The 21,412-nt window shown below is 44.3% G+C and overlaps 1 protein-coding gene across 1 annotated transcript; it reads left to right on the top strand.

Moving 5' to 3' along the window:
- Positions 1-7,593: 7,593 nt before the first annotated feature.
- On the top strand, positions 7,594-20,872 carry rps6kb1a (ribosomal protein S6 kinase b, polypeptide 1a). Its single transcript, XM_008284837.1, has 15 exons — positions 7,594-7,791; positions 8,826-8,869; positions 9,954-10,074; positions 11,641-11,709; positions 12,339-12,486; positions 12,638-12,695; positions 14,618-14,718; positions 14,888-14,978; positions 15,096-15,186; positions 15,276-15,383; positions 15,475-15,537; positions 15,632-15,709; positions 15,789-15,896; positions 16,621-16,733; positions 18,402-20,872. Exons 1-15 carry the CDS (start codon positions 7,720-7,722, stop codon positions 18,664-18,666), a joined length of 1,530 nt encoding a protein of 509 aa, XP_008283059.1. The 5' UTR covers positions 7,594-7,719; the 3' UTR covers positions 18,667-20,872.
- Positions 20,873-21,412: the final 540 nt, after the last annotated feature.

Here is a 21,412-nt window from a genome sequence, read left to right as displayed (position 1 = left end):
ACACGGTATTATTGATGAACATGTGCTGTTTTGGCCTCGTGCTGACGTCTCCTAGGAAACAGAGAAACAACAAGAAGCACATAAACTTTTTAAATGTCGTCACTGTGAGGTTGTTTGGTAAGCCTAGCGTGTTAGCATACTAGCTTTGGTAAATGTCAGGTTGTACTTTGGGATGGATGAAGTTAACTTTATCTCATCTGAACAAAGTTGTCTCTTCTTTTTAAAGCCTTTGTGCCTCGTGGTGTGGGACTGTCTGTGATGGTTTCCGTATAAAGGTCAGTGAGGCTGGGGATTACTGCGGCGCTACCATCATAACTCAATGAACGCCAGTGAAAGTGGAAACACATGATTCTTGTACTAACGCTGACAAAGAACCAGAGACTCTCATCAGCACTGACACAGATCTGCTGTTTCAGATCGACTCAGTGCTGCCTCACACTCATTCAGAACCAAAAGAAACTTCTCTAAAGATTCGACGTCGAGTTTTTAATGTCCAGCAAAACATAAAGAGAAATCTGTCGACACCACGGTGTCCTCTGTGCTCGCATCTAAACCACATGACGTTACTCTCGCCGACGTACGCGCTCAGCCTTTATGGCATCGCAATCAGAGCTAATTTTAGTCTCGTCCACATACTCTGCATGAGGCCTGTTTACCGCATGCAGTGTGGTTGGATGCAGCGCGCCCATCAACGTGCTACAAACAACCACAGAGAGCAAACAAAACCAGACGCACCGATGCCAGGCTGCACAACAAACGCGCTGTGCTCATCTGGAATGGCTTTTCTGCTGTGATATTCCACCAGAGGACTTTCCTGCTCTGACAGCCTCACCTGAGCCTCCACATATTTATAGTCCCTCCGTCACAGCTTCGATGCTGCTCCGTCATCACCACCCCCGTCCGTCGCCTCTCCACCCACTGCACGGCTTTTCAAAACTAAAAACTTCTGTTCAAGATAACAAGACTTTAGAAGTCTAACCTGAGCTGTAGGATTTGGTTCAGACATCATCAGCCCATTAAATGACCCGATCACAGAGCATGTCGTTCTACTCCATCTGGGCCAGTAGGGTCCTCCTCCAGCCTCTACGGAGCTCTGTCGGTCCGTTATCATCCGTTCTGATCGCTGATAAACGTATACGTGACCCTGACAGCTGAGGTGACCTCTCGTGGTCGTGTGTGGACAGATGGAGCTTTGTGCTGTAAATGTAGTGACAGGATTTGTTAGATCCTTTTCTAAACCGACCCAACTAGTTCTGCTGCTTCAACTTCAAATACTGACAAACAGTAACTGAAATCAAAAGTCAAAAACACTCTTGAGTCAGAATATTGATCTGTAGGTGCTAAACAGTGTCTAGATCACCGTTAACGAGACGAGCTGCTGAGCCTAGAAGGTGGAGGAGGACCCGACCCGTCTAGAAGGTGGAGGAGGACCCGACCTGTCCATGTGTACGGGAATGAAACGTGATGAAAACATCTACTGAATGGTTTAATAACATCCACATCTGGGGCCTGGAGGTCTTTAATTGTTCAGACTCATTGGTGCTTGTTTTTGTTTTTCTAATTCAATCAGTATTTCGTGAGAAATTAAATCTCTTTAAGGGAATTAAACATTTATCTTCTAAATATACCTCAAAGTTTTCAGCAATACGGATCCCCAGTGGTGCTGGAAAAATAACTTTTAAAACTTTTTTTTTTTTTCTTTTTCTGACAGAAATGGTCGTCTATATTCCATAAAATACCTGCTGTTAAGAAACATTGATAACCATAAATCAATGATAATATTTCAGCATTAATGGTCATTAAATTAATTTTAATTTTAAACCTCAGTTTAACTTAAGGCCTTTTCACATGGGACTAATATCACCTGGGGAACGCAGGTAATTAGTAATAACTGCAGAGGTCATGTCTGATTTTAATCTAACGCAAGTCCATATGTTCTTAATTTGCAAAATCGAAATTCCAGCTCAAAATACCCACCGTCTCATTATCAGTCCACTGTTTATTAAAGTGTGATTTAGGATCTTTTATATATATATTTTATTATGTATTTATTCATTTTTGTTGTTTGTTAGTTGTTGTTTTTTTCCTCTGGTGTAATTCCAAAATCACACGAGGTCCCGGTAAAACCAATCCTCTGCTGTTTACTGAGTCAAAGTTATGAGATAATGAAACTTTCAACTTCTTTTCTCTCTCTTTTTTTTTGTTTTTGTTTTGTTTTGACAGAAACTGGCTTCCATAGAACTGAGAATTTGTTGGAACATTAAAACAGGAAATGAAAGTTATTTTTACATATTGTGCTTTTAGTTTTTTTTTTAGTTTTTCTGGCAGAGTTTGGCCTCCATAGGGTCTATTAGTAACATACATGTACAATTACACATCACTGATTTCACCAGATTCCGTCTTTAACATCACATTTGAATTCCAAATCAATGCCAAAAAAGTTCTCTGATCGTATTTAATAATAAGAGCATCAGTTTAGTTTCCGTTGTACTTGATTCACCTCCAGCTTTCGTCCACTCAGCACAACTGAATATATACGACGGCTGACTCTGCAGGACGAGCAGCCGTTTGCACAAAACAAGTTTAATATGCAGGGGTCACAGGGATTACTTTAGCAGATGCATAGATATCTGGCTTTCAACACTCACTTTGCAGCCAGTGCTCTCTTTTGGAAAATAAACTCCTGCAGGCCGTCGGTGCGTCGCGGTAAATCTTCCGCCGTCACCGTCTCTCCGGCTGTTGCTGTTGGATCTCGGCTCTGATCAGATAACTCGCTCACATTGTGAAAATTTGTGTCAATTACAGGCTGCGGCGCGGTTAAAGGGGAACACCTGCCATTTAGGGCGTTTAGCAGTATTTAAAGGGCAATTGAGAATCATAAAAACGGTACAGTTTTCTCATGTTATTGGTATTTATCGTTCACATAAAAGCGTGCAGATTGTGACGGAACACTCCAGTAAACACCAGGCCAGAGCGTTCAGCCAAAAATAAAAAATGAAGACGCTGACAGCTTTAACCCTCACTTCTAAATGAATGGCCTTCCATACTGACATCGTCCAAACACCAGAATGCAGATGCAAAGTGATGGTGAGCGAACACGACGCTGACCTCAGGCCGTCACAGCGGCCCACAACAGAGCGCCGCGACGTTCTACCAGTGTCTAGTCTGGTCCTGTAAACATAAACACAGCTAAACAAAACAGAGAACACACACAGAAAACAGATTCTGTTACCCGGGCAGCTGGTTCTGATCACCAGGCAATCACAGCAGAACAATCTATGGGATGGAGCTGAGGTACCGCTGACCTGCAGGGGGGCTTTCCTCAACCTCCTGATGGAGACTTCAGGCAAACCGCCACAATAAAGCAGCACTGGGGTAAACAATGACTCTGTAGCTCCTAAACCGAGGACGTGCTGGGATCTCGCCTGTTATCAGTGTCACTTTTGCTTAAATGTGATGGAGGTCAAACGTAGTTTAGCTGCTGGCCTCAGTGTTTATGTGGAGCTGCAGCAGGAACGTCCTCGTCGGTCTCAGTCGTCACCATGAGTCATCTCCATATAGACCGTAGGGATGTTTGTTGTTGGTCTAAACGGAGGAATTCTTTCCCACATTTCACTGAAACCCTGATAGATATTGTGATCAGAGGAACATAACTGTTGTGTCACTACAGCAGATGATGTGTTGTAGTTTGGTGGATGTGTCCCGTCGTCCCCCTCCATCAATAAAAAACTAAAACCCTCTGTGCAGATGTTTGTTGTGCAGAACGCTGCGGCTGCAGTTTAACGTGAGGAGGCTGTTCGAGGAATTCATCTGAAAGAGGAAACTTCGTGTCGCCTTAAAACTTGTGTTTGGAAACAAATTACAGCTTAATATGGAATTTAAACAAACACTGTGTGGAAACTTGACGCCTCCACGGCACTGAGAGCGGACACTGGAGAACCAGGAGAACAGTCGCTCTAACTGCTAAATTCAACTTTTCTTTTTTCTTTCTTTTTTTTTTTCATAGGAAATCCCCATCAACCACAAATGGTTGTTCAAAGCAGCGTGATGTGTTAAAACATGTCTGGAGGTGATCTTTAAAAACGTTGTAAAATCCATTTTTTTTGGTTTTGTTTTCCCCCAGATGGAAAGAATCTGACATTTAGATCTGAGCTTCAGCTGAGATCCACTGAGCTGCACAAACACTTTGCTTCAAAACGATGCAGATTAAATGGTTTTTTCTTTACATTCTCGCTCTGATCTCACCGACCATCCAACACGTCTTATGTAAGATAAAATGAACTAATTACTACTAAATCCTGATATCAGAAGTATGGACCACAGAGAACATCCCAGTGGGCTGAGCATTGATGAGGATGATGATGATCCAGCCTGACTTTGTCATTTTAAAAGCTGTAGTTTGAAACTAAAAGCAGAGAACCTGTAGGCGTGTAAATACAACATGAGGAAACAGTTCTCTGCTTCTTTCTGCAGCTTCCACAAACATCCCTGGAAGGAGAAGATGCTGCTCTTCTCTCTGTTTGCTCCGACACCTCCAGGTTTACTGACAACAGCGTCCTACACCTGATAAACCTCGCTCCACCATGTCAGCAGCTTCATTTCATATTTCATAAAGAAACGCGTCTACGTCCTGATGAAGTTCCCCTTTTTCTTGCTGCCACCTACTGGTGAGGAGAAGGTTTGGTAGCCTGAACCTGCAGCGAGTTCCAGGGACATAATCAGATTCTGGCTGGGTGGAACCCACTGCAGCCGGAGACTTAACCTCTTACGGTGTGGAGACTCACACAGACCTTTGTTTTTTTTATAGAGCAGACATTTTGACTTGTCAGAGCAGGAAAATCTCAGGTGGTACCAATAACGTTCAGCTCCGGTGTGCCAGTGGGCTGACAGCGTGTGACGGAGCGCCAACGCGCATAAAAGTGAAATCATGAAACAGAAGCATTATTATTAGTTTTATGATTTATACCTGCCCTCTTCCTGCACTGACATGTCCAAATGTTCTGGGTTGTTAGCAAGTGAGATGAATCCAAAAACCAACCTGTGAAACATGCAGCAGATGGATTCACCTCCTCTAGACTGTATGAGGACAGTAGGTCCTGGTCCAGGTGCTGGGCTTTGGATATCAGTCAGAAAACTACAGAAAGAAAAGAAAAAGAAAAACAGAGGGTTTGGTTACAGTTAGCTTCAGAGCTCCTGGTACAAGAGTTAACTGTTAACACTCATGTAACCAGCAGTCATATCGTCACAACATGATTAGAATTAGAATAAAACTTTATCAATCCCTTCGGTACAAGACCTCAGGGAAGCTGCTACACCAGAAAAAAAAACAACATAAAATCAGCAACAACAACAGCATTCAAAATTCAAAATCAAAATCATTCAAAATTAGCAACAACAATAACAACAACAATGATAATAATAACATATTACAGTATATAATATACAGATACAGTAACATGTTGCACAGTCTGATGTCACAGCCAAAATAATTCACTGCATCAATGTTGTCACTAAATCTTCAGGTTTATATGTTTATTTTAAAACATGATGCTCTTTGTCTAATTCATCTGTTTATTGTGTTTTGTCTTTTCGTTTTTGTGGCAAATGAGTTACACCTAAAACCTGAGTGTGTGGAGGTGACGAGAGAGTTTCAATCATGTAGCTGCTAGTGGTGGAACGTTTATCATGTGTGTAATATTATCATGATATCAGTGTTACATAACGATTTGTTTTTATTATTAGCAATTAATCCACCATTTATTTTTCAGAGGCAATCATTTGATCCATGTGCAGTAACAGCACATTCCCAGAGTGCAGGAGGACGTCCCAGAACGTTAAAGTCCAAATACAGCATGTTCACCATCACGTATGAAAACACGTTTCACCGTGGAGAAGCTCCACTTTATGGATTAACTGATGATACAAACAGTTAAGGATCGATTTCCTTCTAACTGACATCGATTATTGTTTCAGATTTAAACACACAAGAACTTTGATTGTTTGCAGTTGTTTATTGTCAGACTCTTTAAAGTGACTTTAACTTGTTGTCTTGGTGGTTTTATGATTGGGTCTAAGGCCCCCAGAAATAAAAAAGATTATGTACATAAATATACACACATAAGACATGAGGGGTTCACGGTGATATCGGCATCATCAGTTTTATCAGCCGATAAAGAGTTTTAAATGAAATAATAAAAACACCAACAGACAGATAACACCTGTAAGATTAAAAGTTTAAAGTTTTGTTGATATGTAAAAATAAATATGTCATGTTTTACTTGTACATTGAAACAGTTTTCTTGTTTAGTCCACTAAATAAATGCATTTAAAAAGTGTGTGTGCACCGCTGGGCCACCACAACTAGAGCAGCCATGATCATATGTAAGATCCACTACAGGAGGAGGCTGACGTGTGGATATGAAACCAGAGGAACCAGGAGACCTCTGCCTGTGAGCAGAATAATCAGCACATTAAATGATGGAGCTCATCCTATGCAGATGACAGTCAGCCTGAATGTGGAGATGTGTGACGAAGAAATGCAGAACTAGTGCCCCAGGACAGCTTCACTGATATCAGCCAGAGAAATTCAGACTTTTAACTACAAGCTATTATATGAATGTAAATATAAAACTGAAGAGTTCATTTGCATAAACAGATAACTCCATTTTTGTAGATTTTTAATTTTTGTTGTTGTTTGCTTGAGATAAAATCAATCAGACTGAAGCTGAGCGGATGTGACTCAGTGGAAATGACGACAACAGAGAGAACTGAAGTTTGACTGATAGAAATAGAAAAATACTTTATTTATTCCAGGCCTGGGAAATCACTGAATAGATGTTGTCTCAGGTGGACGATGGAGCCGTGGGTTTATGAAGGTGTGTGAGGATGGAGGTATCTGTGTTTGCAAATGATCTCTTCAATTATATCTGGAGGTAAATGCAAGTTTGATTCATAGTGAATTTGTAATTTGCCCGAAAAGTTCTGAGAAGTGTTCGGTTGATGTGAATAATTTTGGACATTTTTAGTAAAAAATAAAAGTGTAAATATAGAGAATAATTATTAAAATGATCATTGAGATGTGTAACATAACGACTTGTCCTTTGCTGCTTGTTTTTGTCATTTCCAGGCAGCAGAAAGCTTTTAATCAAATATGGATTCAATCTGTTAGAAAATGAACCACTTTGGGCTTAAATGTATATTATAGTTAAAATCAAAGGAAATCAACCAGAGTGACTCTAAAATACAAACTAATCAACAGTCAATAAATATACGTGGAGGTCCACATGTCTGAAGTGGTCGGACTGGTTTCAACACACCACAGACCCAAAGCAACCAGTTCAATAAACCAGTTCAATAAACCAGTTCAATAAAACGCAATTTTACATTTTAAAAAGCGGGACAACTTTTATATGAATCCCAGGACAGCTGACTAACTCCTGCTGTTCTCATGTGTTTAACCCTGTGCTGCTCCTGGAAGCTGTCTAGCCCGTCCTCAGGTGTGTGTCTCCGGGCCGAGCCGAGCCGGGCCGGGCCGGGCAGGGCAGTGCCGGTGGCCGACACTAGAGGCTCATTCCGCCGCTCGGCTCCTGTGTTGTTGTGGTTAGCCGGAGGTTAGCCCATGCTGCCTGCTGTAGCCGGCTGTAGCGGTGATGGCTCTCCCATGAGGCGGGGGAGCGGGGCTGTGCTTTCTGATTAAACGCCGACAGAGGTGCCGTGGCCATGGCCGGGGTGTTCGACATCGATTTGGATCAACCGGATGAGAATGTCTCTGACGACGAGCTGGAGGACGGGGTGAGTTAGAGGCTGATGCCGCCTCCGTTAGCCGGCTAGCTAGCAGCCCCGAGGCCTGCGCTGCTAGTACCAGCGGTCCGGCATCCATTATCGGACGTGTCCTCGTCCGCCCCTTTCCCGCGAATTCTGGCGGTGCCAAATGTAGCGCCGTATTTAAACCCAGGTCCACCTCTGGTACCGATTAAAATAATTATCAGGACCAAAGTTTAGTTTATCAGCCGGTACGAGGCACTCAGAGTCGGAGGCGCAACTTAAAGCGACCCCCGCTAAAGCACATTATCCTTTAGTCTTATGTGAGCAGACGGTGGATAATTAAATACCAGGAATTTAGTTCAGGAATTAAGTTTAAAACAAGGTTAAAAAACACGTAGAGTCGCAGAGAAACGAAACCAAGTCCTCCATCCTTTGAGGCGGGCGTCGCTCCCTGTCCGATAACGGACCTATAGCGGTGTAACACTGTGCATCGGCATCCCTGGAGTTACGTTACCGTGTAACTACCTGTTAGTTACATGAATGTAACGTGTGTCGCTTGACAACTACTCTCACGTTATTAACAGGATGTATAATAACAGTTTTATATTAATGTAAAGCCACTGTACAGCCGAGCTCCAGCCTCCTGATGCTAGCGCGGCGGTAGCTACAAGCTGCTAGCTAGCCGTTAGCTCGCTGCTGCTACACTAACGTGAGGTTTCTGCTTCAGTCGCTGCTCTGTTCGGTACCAGTAGAACTTATCTGGACACTGCAGCGAAGGTACTGTTAACTAGAAGGTGTCTGTTGACTTAGTTCTGTGAGTAGTTTGTTAGCCGTGATGTTACCTGTTAACCTTAAACGACCTGCTGCTAACAGCGTTAATAAGTGTGTAAATAAAGGAGGCTGCTGGTGGAACTGGTGTCCTGCTCACATCCCAGTGCCTCTAACTGGTGTCCTGCTCACATCCCTGAGGTTCTAACTGGTGTCCTGCTCACATCCATGAGGTTCTAACTGGTGTCCTGCTCACATCCCTGTACCTCTAACTGGTGTCCTCTGGTTTTCAGGCTCAGCTCAGTGAATACATGGACCAGTGCAGCAGCTTTGAATTGTGAGTACAAGCAGTGCTGTGGTTCTCTGAGGGGACAGGGCTGCTCTTTGGGTGGCTGCTCGTTAGCATCATGGACCTGTAAATAACTCTGGTGACTTCATGGCTCTCCTGCTCCTGGTTTTATCTGTTTTGTTCAGTAGAAGCACCATCACTGCTTAAGCTGACTTAACTGTTACTGCCATAGTGAATCAGAGAAGCTTAAACACTTGGACCATCCCAGACCAACAGAACAACAAGACAGTGGGCTGAGAGGAGGGATGAGCCCCATTCTGACTATAAATGTTCCCTCATTTGGTGTTTTGATGGTGGTGGTGGAACCACAGCACATGGTTCACATCATCCAGACCATCCAGTGACCTCTGGTGCCCTTTAAGGGGGACGTCACCCTGTAAACAGTGATATAATCCTTGATAGGGAATGCTATCATCTATATGAGCGGTCTTTCAGCACCCGTCTCATTCAGCTGCACCACCCTCAGTTCAGCCCATAGACCGTATACAGAAGATCGACATTGATTCTGGGTCTGACAGTCAAGTCAACGTGGAAGTGGGGTAGCCTTGCATCCTCTCCTGCACCCAGCAGGGGCGACTCCTCAAGAAGGAAATCCAATTGTCAAGAAGTCTATAAAAAAAAAGAGTCTCACATTGAGAAAGCTGCAGGAAATATGACTGCCTCGGTTAACGTCTTCCTAATGAGTCTATGCTCTCAGTCGCTGCTCTCTAGACTTGTGAACAGCACCATATTTTGAATAAACATGACAATAAAGCAGTGCATGCTTCAGGGCACGGCTGCATGTGATTGGCCAGCTGCTGCTGTCCTCAGGTTCTCAGTCAGGTGTACTGTTGGCCTGTAATGTCGGATTTCGATAGAAACAGCCAAATGCAGAACTGGAGGCTTCAAACCAGTAGTGCACAGAAACAATGGGTGACGTCACGGTGGCTTTGTCGGTCTTCTGTATACAGTCCACGGGTCGGCCGCTGTGTTTAGGCTCCGGCTGCACGTCCTGGAAATGCACACTGTAGAGTGAATGTTCTGCTTTTTGTTTGTTTACTTTCTCATCTTCTTTATTTGTTTGTTTTGCCAGTAACATGGATGACTGTGAGAAGTTTGAAATTTCAGAGAACAGCGTGAACAAGGGAACAGAGCAGATCAGGCCCGAATGCTTTGAGCTGCTCAAGGTGTTGGGGAAAGGCGGCTATGGAAAGGTGAGGCGTCTGATCACCCGACTCACATCTGCTCCTCTCTCATTGTGCTCTCCTACGTCTAACTTGACCTTCGGTTTATGTTTTAGATAATCCAACAGGGGGCTGTTTACATCTTGGGCACTTAGATTCGAGGTCATTGAACTGTACTAAAAAGTTATTTTCCAAAAGTGTGGGAAAATACACTTTGTCATTCGCTTGTCTTGGCCTGGAACCTGCCAACACATCACCAGGACGTGGGGGTTGTCTTCACATTCCAATGGGTGGGGAATTTTTTCAGCAAAATGACTGGAAATTGAGTTTTTTTTTTCCATTTCCAGTCAGGAAATGGAAACGTTACCAGTATTTTACTTCGTCAATGTTGTTTATCAACAAGCCTTTCATTTCCCAGATATATTGCAATGTGTTTTTTTGTCTGCGGTTCAAAAAAATCTCTTGCACCTTTAACTGTAAGGTCTGGCCTCAGAACCATTCCCACACTTGCTGCACAAACCAAGCCAAGCTGTAATCCCCTTTATCCAATATTAGAAAACACATCTTGATGTTAAACACGAGTGCACGCTGAGCGATGCGCCTTGTTTGCGCGACTTTAATTTGCTGTTGCTGTTGTTTTTTTGTGTGTCCAGCGTGTCGAGCTGATGCCGTCTGTCTGAACGTGACAGTGACGGTGCACATCACAGCTATTCTGGAACCATTTTTCACTGAGCAAGCAGACGCATGACTTATTTTTTCTTGAAGTGGTTTCGTCTGCGATGACTAAGAAGTCGTTTTCTGTAACTTGGGAATTTCTTCGTGTTGCAGATTAAAAGAGCGTCATTTGTTTTGATGCCCCGGTGCAGTTGCACAAGTATATATTTTGGCATAGGTTTGGTTCCTGGCCTTAAAACTGAGAGCTTAAACATTTTTTTTTTTAGGTATTATCCAAATACTCAGAACACTAACTTAGTGTTGCGCAGAGTCAGAGCGGTCCCTCGTCGCAGCGCAGTCAGAATAACACAAGATTAACAGCCATTGTTATAACAGAGGCAGTGTCTGGTCATTGGTTTCCCAGGAACATGACAACACATTATGTACAAGAGCAGGTTCTGAACTTCGTCTGTGGGAAAACACTGTCTGCTTTGTTTGTCCAAATCATTTTTCTCAATGTCCCAGACACGACAAAGTATTATTCTTCAGCCCATAGTTGGGACAAATGATCTGGTCTGCACAGACAAACCATAATCGTCTCTTTGTTTGTTTGAAAACATTTAGTTGTTTTTTTTTTTTCAGATCAATTTACAAAAGAAAAAACATTTTCTCTTCCCTGCAATAAGAACATTGTGTCATAAAATGTTTTTTAAGACAAACTAAATATCTAAACGACAGCAGTCCTTCCAAAGTGAACTGTGCTGCTGCTGAGCCACAGTGAGCCCATCACTGCTTCTAGCTGCCTCGCTATAGGCACCGGGCTTTAACAGACTGTGACGCAGGACTTACTCTGCACTCTGTGTGGTGGTAAAAAGGGTTTTAAAGTCTAAAATCACGCTGGGTGACCCCGTTGAAATCCTGATGTGATGTGAACTTTTACAGGTGTTTCAAGTTCGGAAGGTGTCAGGCGCCACATCTGGGAAGATATTTGCTATGAAAGTTTTGAAGAAGGTGAGTGAATGTGCCTGTTTGTCTCTGATATGGAGAAGAGCTCCTTTCTGTTCATTCTATCCAAAGATCAGCCAGTAAAGGTGAACCTAGCTGCCCCCTAGTGGACATACACAGTATTCCAGTGCTACAGACTCGATGAACCAGCTACCTAATCCACATGTGAGCAAACACAAGCAGCATACATCTACGGATAGCTTGCTTCTTTAATGTTTAGTTGCTTCCCGAGCCCTACGCTGGATAAAGTGTTTCACATGAGCTGTGTGTCGCCGTGTGGCTCCTCTGGTCACCTCCTGCTGCATTCAGCGATGAAGCCAGAAGCTAAGGTCAGACCACCCAAAATAATGGCACCAGGCTTTTCCCCATGAAACCTCAGAGCTGCTCCCTCTGTTCAGCCTGACCTCCTTTCTGCCGTTGACACAGAGCTGATGTCTGACTTTGAAAACCCAACCCGTTTTCCCCGAAGCTTGAGGTTTTGGTTAATGACTGAGTTCATTGGCTTAATGAGACTTGTAGCTACCATCCTGGCGTCCTGATTCCTGCTCTGCCTCTGCAGCTGATGTTACAGTTGAAGATTTATGGCTTGAATGGTTTCACACCCGACCTCTATCTGCTTTTCTGTCCCCTGCCAGGCCATGATTGTGCGTAACGCAAAGGACACAGCGCACACCAAAGCCGAGAGGAACATTCTGGAGGAGGTGAAGCATCCTTTCATCGTGGACCTCATCTATGCCTTCCAGACAGGAGGAAAGCTGTACCTCATCCTGGAGTATCTGAGCGGTGAGCATAATGATGCCCGGTCCAGCATCAAGTGGAGTAAATGCTCTTTGATCAGCAACACTTATGAGTTTTCTCAGTAAAGTAAACATGTGGATCTCCAGTTCCATGGTGGACATATGTGAATGCTCGTCTTTGTGTGTGGTGCCTGCAGGTGGGGAGCTGTTTATGCAGCTGGAAAGAGAAGGCATCTTCATGGAGGACACAGCATGGTGAGTTAGTCAGTCTGCTGCAGGTGGAGCTGAACCATCTCACCAGCGTTCATGTTTCTACAGCTGATCATCAGGAACGTTTCCTGTGACATTAATGTTCAGAAAAGATGGATCATTTTCCTATATCAGATATTAGATATTTTGCTTGAGGGAATGCAAGGTGGATCGGTGGTTAGCATCGTTGCCTCACAGCTAGAAGGTCACCGGTTGGCGTCCCGGTGTGGAAACCCGGGATCTTTCTGTCTCTATGTTCTCCCTGACGGTTCTTTCCGGGTTCTCCGGCTTCCTCCCACAGTCCAGAAACATGCTGAGGTTAATTGGTGATTGTAAATTGTCCGTAGGTGTGAATGTGAGTGTGCTTGGTTGTCTGTCTCTAAGTGTAGCCCTGTGATAGACTGGTTACCTGTCCAGGTGAACCTGCCTTCACCTTGAGTCAGCTGGGATAGACTCCAGCCCCCCATGGTGAGGATCAAGTGGTGTATGGATGATGGATGGATATTTTTGCTTGAACATGTAAATTTAAATCTCCTCTGACTTGTTTCATTAACTTTTCCACCCACACCTACTATATTTGAACACATGTTTTGAAGCTGGCGTCTGTGTCTCCAACACTAAACCGCTCCCAGATGACTACAATATGAACGTCTTAACAAACACATGGTGCTGCCAGCTTTCTCTTTTGTCGACTCATGATGAACAGCAAGGTTAGAAACTGGCCTGGCAAATTATTGCTAGCAAGGAAATAGTTCTGAAGAAACTAACAGCAGCTGCTTGGATTGTGATGGCAGCAGATTACAAACATCAGGATTTGGATCGTATCGCAGCTTTTGAGTCACGGACTCGATCATTTTAAGGCTCAGCAACAAAAAAACTACAACAACATGTCCGTTCATGTGAACACACAACAACCGCTGTGTGTCTGTTTAGGGAATTATTCACCGCTGATATAAATTTAGCTCAAAGTACAGCGTGATGGAACATTATCACAGGAGTTACCATTAGAAGAGTCGCACAATGAAGATGGCATGAGTTTGTGAAACTACTGACAAGAGTTTTTAACTCTGATGAGCTGTAAAACACACCAAGTACAGCCTGATACATCAGAGACCAGAGTGACGTCATGTTGTATATATGATTCATAGGAAAACAAAGCTGACTCACAGCGTTAATGTCTTTATTAAGCTTAGTAGCCTTTGTGATTTGCATTATTTCATTTTGCAAATTAACAAATAGTTTTTCTCTAAGACGTCTAGGAATGGTTTCTGTGCCTGTTTGTCTTTAAGCAGGATAATGTAAAGAAAAACCACGTTTCATTGAACTTCAGAAAGAGCTGAAGCATCGCCAATCAGACTTGTTGTAGATCTGGATCCATTGCTTTAGTTTTGAGGAAGAGAATTGGCCTGAGTGTCCTTCTAGTTACTTAAAAAATTCCCTGAATCTCACTGTCTGATGGTTAAACTTTGCCATTAATCTGCGGTTCACACACCAGCTGTGGGTGTGGATCTGTGCGGATCAGCTACGGTCCGTTACTACCAGACCGCATCACAAAGACAACGATATTCAACAAGGAAATGCTTCTGTAGGAAATGTATAGTTAGAAGAATGGGTTTGTGTGAAAGCAGACGGATATGTGACAGCGTTCGTCAGGCAGCGTGAGGCTCAGTCCAACAGAGACAGACACTCTGTTTTATCAACACAACCTGTAGATGTAACAGGTGACCACATGAACCGAGCAGCCCAACAAATACGGGTGTGTAATGTTCCAAGAATAACCTGCATGACATGGAGAACAACACCTCTGAGCACTGAGGTATAAATACACAGAACCGGTGATCTGTACTGAGGAAAACAAACTGTACAAATGTCAAGAGTTTTTCATCGACGCGGGACCTGCATTGTGAGCATTTGTTCTCTGTTGACAGTTTCTACCTGGCTGAGATCTCGATGGCGCTGGGTCATCTGCACCAGAAAGGCATCATCTACAGAGACTTAAAGCCTGAGAACATCATGCTCAACAACAACGGTACAGAAACCCAACATCTGATCACTGATCAGGAGAGGTCACACCTACAAGCATGTCCTTTACTAACATCCTGTTGTCAGCGTGAACCTTCCCTGCAGGTTCTCTGATAGTTAATCTGCTGCTTGTTTGGGGTCCAGCTTGTCTCCTCTAACCTCCATCTACCTTCTAGGACATGTGAAGCTGACAGACTTTGGTCTCTGCAAAGAGTCCATCCATGACGGAACGGTCACCCACACCTTCTGCGGCACCATCGAGTACATGTATGGAACACAAATACCAGATGAGCTGAGACTGTAGTTGTATAGTTCTATTTCCTGTTTCACACACGGCTCAGTGTTGCTGCTGCGTCACCTCGTCCTCCTCTGTTGCCTCCTCAGGGCTCCAGAGATCCTCATGAGGAGTGGACACAACCGGGCCGTGGACTGGTGGAGTCTGGGAGCGCTCATGTACGACATGCTGACAGGAGCAGTAAGTAACACGCCGATCAACCCCAGAGCGCCACTGCTGATGAGAGCATCACATGTAGCTGTCCTTTCTGACCTGCTTCTCTGTCTCAGCCTCCGTTCACTGGTGAAAACCGAAAGAAGACGATTGACAAAATCTTGAAATGCAAACTCAGCCTTCCACCTTACCTCACACAAGAAGCCAGGGACCTCCTGAAAAAGGTGAGATGTTCCAGCCTTCCTCCTGCCTCCTGCTGTTTCCACTAAAACGTGTAGCCAGACAGAAGAACAATCTCCCAACTTTGTTTTGCAGCTGCTCAAACGAAATGCCTCTTTGCGACTCGGGGCTGGACCAGGAGATGCTGCTGAGGTCCAGGTAAATACATCTTTGAGCTATTTTTGGACCTACAGTACAATAGACGAGAAAGCTGATAGAGGTCCTGACATGTGCAAACCTTGCTGCTTTCCAGGCCCATCCATTCTTCCGGCATATAAACTGGGACGACCTCCTCGCTCGCAAAGTGGAGCCTCCATTCAAACCATTTCTGGTGAGTGTGTCCTCTCTGCAGAAACGTCCTCGGTGACCTGTCTCTGCAAGACGATTAACTGACTTGCTTCCTTTGGCAGCAATCTGCTGATGATGTCAGTCAGTTTGACTCCAAGTTCACCAGCCAGACGCCAGTGGACAGTCCTGACGACTCCACGCTCAGCGAAAGTGCCAACCAAGTCTTCCTGGTGGGTAACTGGTGTCGCGCTGCCCGGCACACGATGGCTCCTGCAGGTTCACTCTCACAGTTTCCACAGACTTTCATAACAAGTTATACAAGGACTAATCCCTGATAAACCACGGAGACTCTCACATGCAACACATGACTCAAGGGAGCAAAACGGGTCATCTCAACTTTCTAAATATTATTTAAAGTACTTTTGCTCTTGAAGCTGCAGCACATCATGCAGCCCAGCGCTATGTGACAGATAACTCACAGCCTGGAGCCAGAGTCAGGCGTTTTCTATGCATGCTTTTTAAGAAAAAGCTTCGTCAGATGCTGTTTGCAGGTAATAAACTCTTATTTTAGTGCAGCACTGATGGTCCTGATGCTGAATTCAAGCTGCAGCACAGACAGCTTTTAATAGAACACTGTGCTTTTACTCCTGCCCTTCACTGGTTCTGTGTTGTCGTCTTGCAAACATACACACAGAGGCTCTGTAGCTTTGGACATAATGTCTTTTATTTCCTTTTCAACAAGTGGGTCTTACGAGAATCAGTTAATGCGTCCCATCTGGTTCAGTCCTGCTGGCTTTCCTGGAAGCTTCACTCACTGTTCCACCACATTGCATGATATGGTTTACTCAGCGTTTCATTGCTCATCATCAGCTGTGGGTTGTTTTTGGAAAGTGGGCTTTGAAGAGGTGGACTCAGATCCTCTCTGTGTGTTTCTGTCCCCCACCCCTTCCCCAGGGTTTCACATATGTAGCCCCATCTGTGCTTGAAAACGTCAAAGAGAAGTTCTCCTTCGAGCCAAAGGTCCGCTCACCGCGGAAGTTCCCAGGAAGTCCAAGAACACCTGTGAGGTAACGGCTTGTTGTTTTTGTCTTTAGCTCTGTGGAATTAGGTCGCACATTTACAGATATTTTCCAAAACAAACCTTTCCCAGACTCGTGACTCAGCTGCTGACCTTGTAAACGTACCCAGCTCGGCCCACGTCAGGCCATTATTGGAAGGTGAAGCTTCCTCAGCAGTGACACAGCAGCTTATCTCTTCCATGACCAGTCTAATAAGTAGGGTCACTTCTGGAAACTCTTAGCTGAACTAAAGGAACTGGAGACAAAAGGAAAACAGTTGCTCGTCATACAGATAAAGAAAGTTTTGTAGGTTTCCAGTCAGTTGGCCTTTAGCCTCAGTATTGTTCCAGACACGTTTTTCTCCGTGAGTTGCGATGAGGACTTGGCTGGGGCACATTTATTAAAGCCACCTAAGTGACACCAACATGTGTTCGTGGTTAAAGCAACCGTTAGCCAGCTGACTGTGTGACTGTGGCTACTTCAGTCCAATCTGAACCGGTCCAAGCGTCATGTGAGCTGTCATTCAGCCGTCATAGACGATCAGTCAGGGCAGGGGCATTCTGGGATTTTTGGGGACTCCAGACAAACTCTGCTCTTTCTCTAACTGGATGTTGGCGTTGGCAGTCGGAGAAGAAGTACTCTGTGTTCTTCAGTAGAACTATTTATAACACACAGTAGAAATACTGTCCAAGGAAAAGTCCAACATTCAGTGTTGCTTAAATGTGAAGAATGAAAGAGAGGAAATTAAACAAAGCGGGAAAAGAGCGAGCTTCATTCTTTTTTTTTTTTTTTTAACCCTCTGAACCTCTGTTCTGCTCACTGTGGCCTCATTCTGCACTGCAGTAGAAAGTCCTGCACCTCTGGACCAGTACGACCACGACTACAAGTACAGAACACAGAGACACGTTTGTGTAACACAGTTCTAATGCCATAGATCACAAAATTGAATTTCATCGATTATTCATTTTTACAAACATTCTTCCAGGTGTCCACAGATGTTCCACAGGCGTTACCACACCTGGAAAAAAATGCTGACTTTGCATACTGTAGATATTCAACAACTTTCACTTTTAGTTTGTCATCATATTTCCTTTTTATCATCTTTGTGGTAACACAGCCGGCAGCTCAGCAGAAAAGTCCCTGAATGTTTCCCATATGAGCTGGTCACAGCTGAGGCATGAATATATGAAAATAATAAACAGCTGACGAGCAGGAATGTGTAGTTTATTTACAGATGTGTTTTACAGTGGGACATGTTTAAATGAGACATGTAGAATGAATTAATTTAGATCGATAACCTTATTGTTTGGCTTCACTTTGGAGGATTTTACTGAAGAAACGCAGGACGGTTTTGCGACTCTTCCTGTTTTTACACGTCCTTGCTGCGATCAATGATGTAATTTAGGCGATTTTAAAAAACAAAAAGACATGATTTCCAAACCTAGATGCAGCTAATAGGGTTCACAATGTTGATTTTTAAAACAAATGAAACTTCTCCTAAAAAGTGAGGAAAAGAAGCAGAACCGTTGGATGAGCAGCACCACTCAGAGCTGTGTCCCATCAAAGTGTTAACGATGCCCAGCCCTGATTAAAACACATTCATTTCAACCTGACGCCACATGACGGCCTCTGTGACCAACAGCAGAATAACACAAGCGTCTCGTATCTTCTCCACAGTCCGGTGAAGTTTGCCGGAGGGGACTGCTGGCCTCGGGGCCCGTCGCTGACCGGCAGCTCGTCCCTGCTGTCCCCGAGCGGCTCGGTGGACCAGCCCATGGAGGTGTCGACCGTGGAGCACATGGACACGAGCGGCAGCGGCAACTGCGAGGCCTCCGCTCCGCTTCCCATCAGGCAGCCTTCAGGCCTCAACGCCGGGCCGTACAAGAAGCAGGCCTACCCCCTGAACTCGAAGCGGCCCGAACATCTACGGATGAACCTATGACGCTCGGCTCGCCTGCGAACATTAGCTCTCTTCCAATTCCTCCTCCTCTTCCTTTGAGTTGTCTTCTTTCAAAGAGACTTGTAGAAGTTTTTAAGAAATTGACTGACACTGTCAACGCCGATCACCAGCTCTTCCAGCAGCGCCTTCCCCTCCTTTGGCCTCCCAGACGGTCGTGACTCAGCGTGGCCTCCTCAGCCTGCCGCAGATAATCAGCAGTTTCAGTGCAGTGGATACCTGGTCAGGGAGAGAGGAGCTCCTCAGTGGTTGGCTGAGTAATGCCAGCTCATCAGTGGGCTCAGTTATCATCTGGTTTACTGGTGCTCTTCTGTCTTCCAGTCTGGGAGATCATGCTTGTTTCTCCTCCAGCCTGTCTGGCTTTCTTTAACTGACCAGAGCTTGCAGGTTCCACCGTCAGTAGGTGGATTTATTGGATTCCACAATGAACACAGTATTCTTTCTATTTGAGGGAAAACAGATCACATTGCCTTTGTCAGTGGAGCACGACTAACAGAAAAGCAGCTATAAAAAGACAGAAGTGAAAATTCAGCTGAGAGCATCACTTCCACCACAATCAGTACCAAATGCCGGCGCTGCTGTCCTCCTGTGACTGGAATGCTGTCTGTCCAGAAGCACTGCTCAGTTTCTTTGTGTTGAATGTAAACAGACTCTTAAAGCCTTTTTGTGTGTCGCTTTAATCTCCTGCGCTCATTCTTCAACTCTTCTCGTGCGGCCTCGTGGCCACCGGCTCGCTTTCAGAACAACGAGCTCTGAGCCGGAGTGGTACCACTGCCTTGTACTGATCCAGGCTGCGTCCGTGTCCCCGGTGCTTTGGTGCTTTCAGTGTGCTTTCAGTGTGCATCTACAGTGTTAGAGGAGGATGACCCATCGGCTGAGAGCCGTCTGATTGGAGGTGTTTGGCCTGTGTGTGTGATGTGAAGCTGCTATATGAGCCTCTGGAGTCAAGCCATTCGACACGCATCCTGAAACGGACCACACGGTCGGATGCAGATTCCCACAATGCAAAAAAAAATTAGCTTCAACGGTTTCTTGCGATCCAAATACTGATTCTACAAACTGACCAAAAGCACTGTTTAAATGTGTTTTGTTTGTTTTTTTTGCTGGTAAACTAACAAACGTTGGAAAACAACAGCTGAAGTGTTTAACAGGTTTTTCTACGAGGTTCAAACGTGTTTGGTTCGTGTGTTTTTAAGAGGACTGGCTTTGTTTTCTACACTGAATGTGTGCTCTTCAGCTTTACGCTCTTGTTTTCAGGTGAAGCTGGTTTATCAGACGTGGAGGCTGTCATGTGGGCCAGTGGACTGATTGTCTTTTTTTTTTTTTTTTTCTACCATTCCGGTACAACTGTGTTAACGAGCATTCACTCCACTTTTTACTCCACTTTCCTTCTTTGTTTTTTATTTATTTCAAGTGCCATGTGGTTCCACTGCATTGTCCACACTATGCAAACTATGTATTTATTATGTAGTGGTATTTAGACGAGGCAGCAGAATGTGGGACGAGTCCATTTGACTTCTTCTGTCGTCATAATAAGAAGCATGTACTGGATAATATTATTTCCACAGAACATGTCTTACAACAACTTCCAATGCAGCTTTTTTTTATATATATATATATTCCAAAACTGGCCTGACTGTCTTACAGTATTTATTTTGTGGCATAGATCACATTCAGACGGGATTTCAGACACTTTCCTTGCTGAAAACTTGAACTTCAGTTTTTTCTATTTGCAGTGCTTAAAGCAAGGTTAAAAGCTGATGCAAAAAACCAATGGGAATGGCATTGTGCCTTTGCTGACTGAGTACATCGTGTATGTACAGTTTGCTGTATATTGTAAAAAAAAAATGTGTGGAACAGCTTGGGATAGATCCCAAACATTGACCTCCTGTTGAGTCTCTCTAGGATGTGCTTTCCTTTACTTCACCACTTCATTGTGATCAGAGTGGGATCACTGAGTTGTAAAAAAACAGATCTGATTTCAGGTGTGCTTGAGACGCGTCCTCCAGAAACCATCCTGTCAGACTTCCTTTTTGTGGGAAACGCATCATTTGAGTAGACGGGATGTTTTAATCACTGGTGGCCATTGGATATCATTATTTCTGTTCATGTGTCCCTGCAGACGGGGAATGCTCAGCTGTATCGTGTACATAATGAAGTCAAAATAAAATAAAAAAATCTAATCAACGGATCCTGTTTCTGAGCTTAATCAATGCAGCAGGATGCACACGTGTTCATGTTTGTTGAATCTTCATGTTATTCACCTGGAGTTCCTCTGCAGGCATCAGCTGCACCATTAAACACGTCTCTGTGTATCCAAGGAACATATTTCAAATTTAACGAAGGTGTTTTCATAAAGTTAACCTCTTAGACCAGGGGTGTCCAATCCTGGTCCTCGAGAGCCATAGTCCTGCATGTTCTAGATGTTTCCCTTCTTCCAACACACCTGATTCAAATGATCAGCTCATCATGAAGCTCTGCAGAAGCCTGATAACGATCCTGATCATTTGAACCAGGTGTGTTGGAAGAAGGGAAACATCTAGAACATGCAGGACTGTGGCCCTCCATGACCAGGACTGGACACCTCTGGCTTAGATGGAACTGTTTCCTCTAGAAGGCTCCAGCCCCCCCGCGACCCTAGTGAGGATTAAGCGGTGTACAGGTAATGGGTGAGTGTGCTTGGTTGTCTGTCTCTAAGTGTAGCCCTGTGATAGACTGGTTACCTGTCCAG

Source organism: Stegastes partitus, unplaced genomic scaffold, assembly GCF_000690725.1.
Source record: "Stegastes partitus isolate 25-593 unplaced genomic scaffold, Stegastes_partitus-1.0.2 Scaffold375, whole genome shotgun sequence".
NCBI classification, from domain to species: Eukaryota; Metazoa; Chordata; class Actinopteri; family Pomacentridae; genus Stegastes; species Stegastes partitus.
This window is presented reverse-complemented; position numbering and strand designations above follow the sequence as displayed.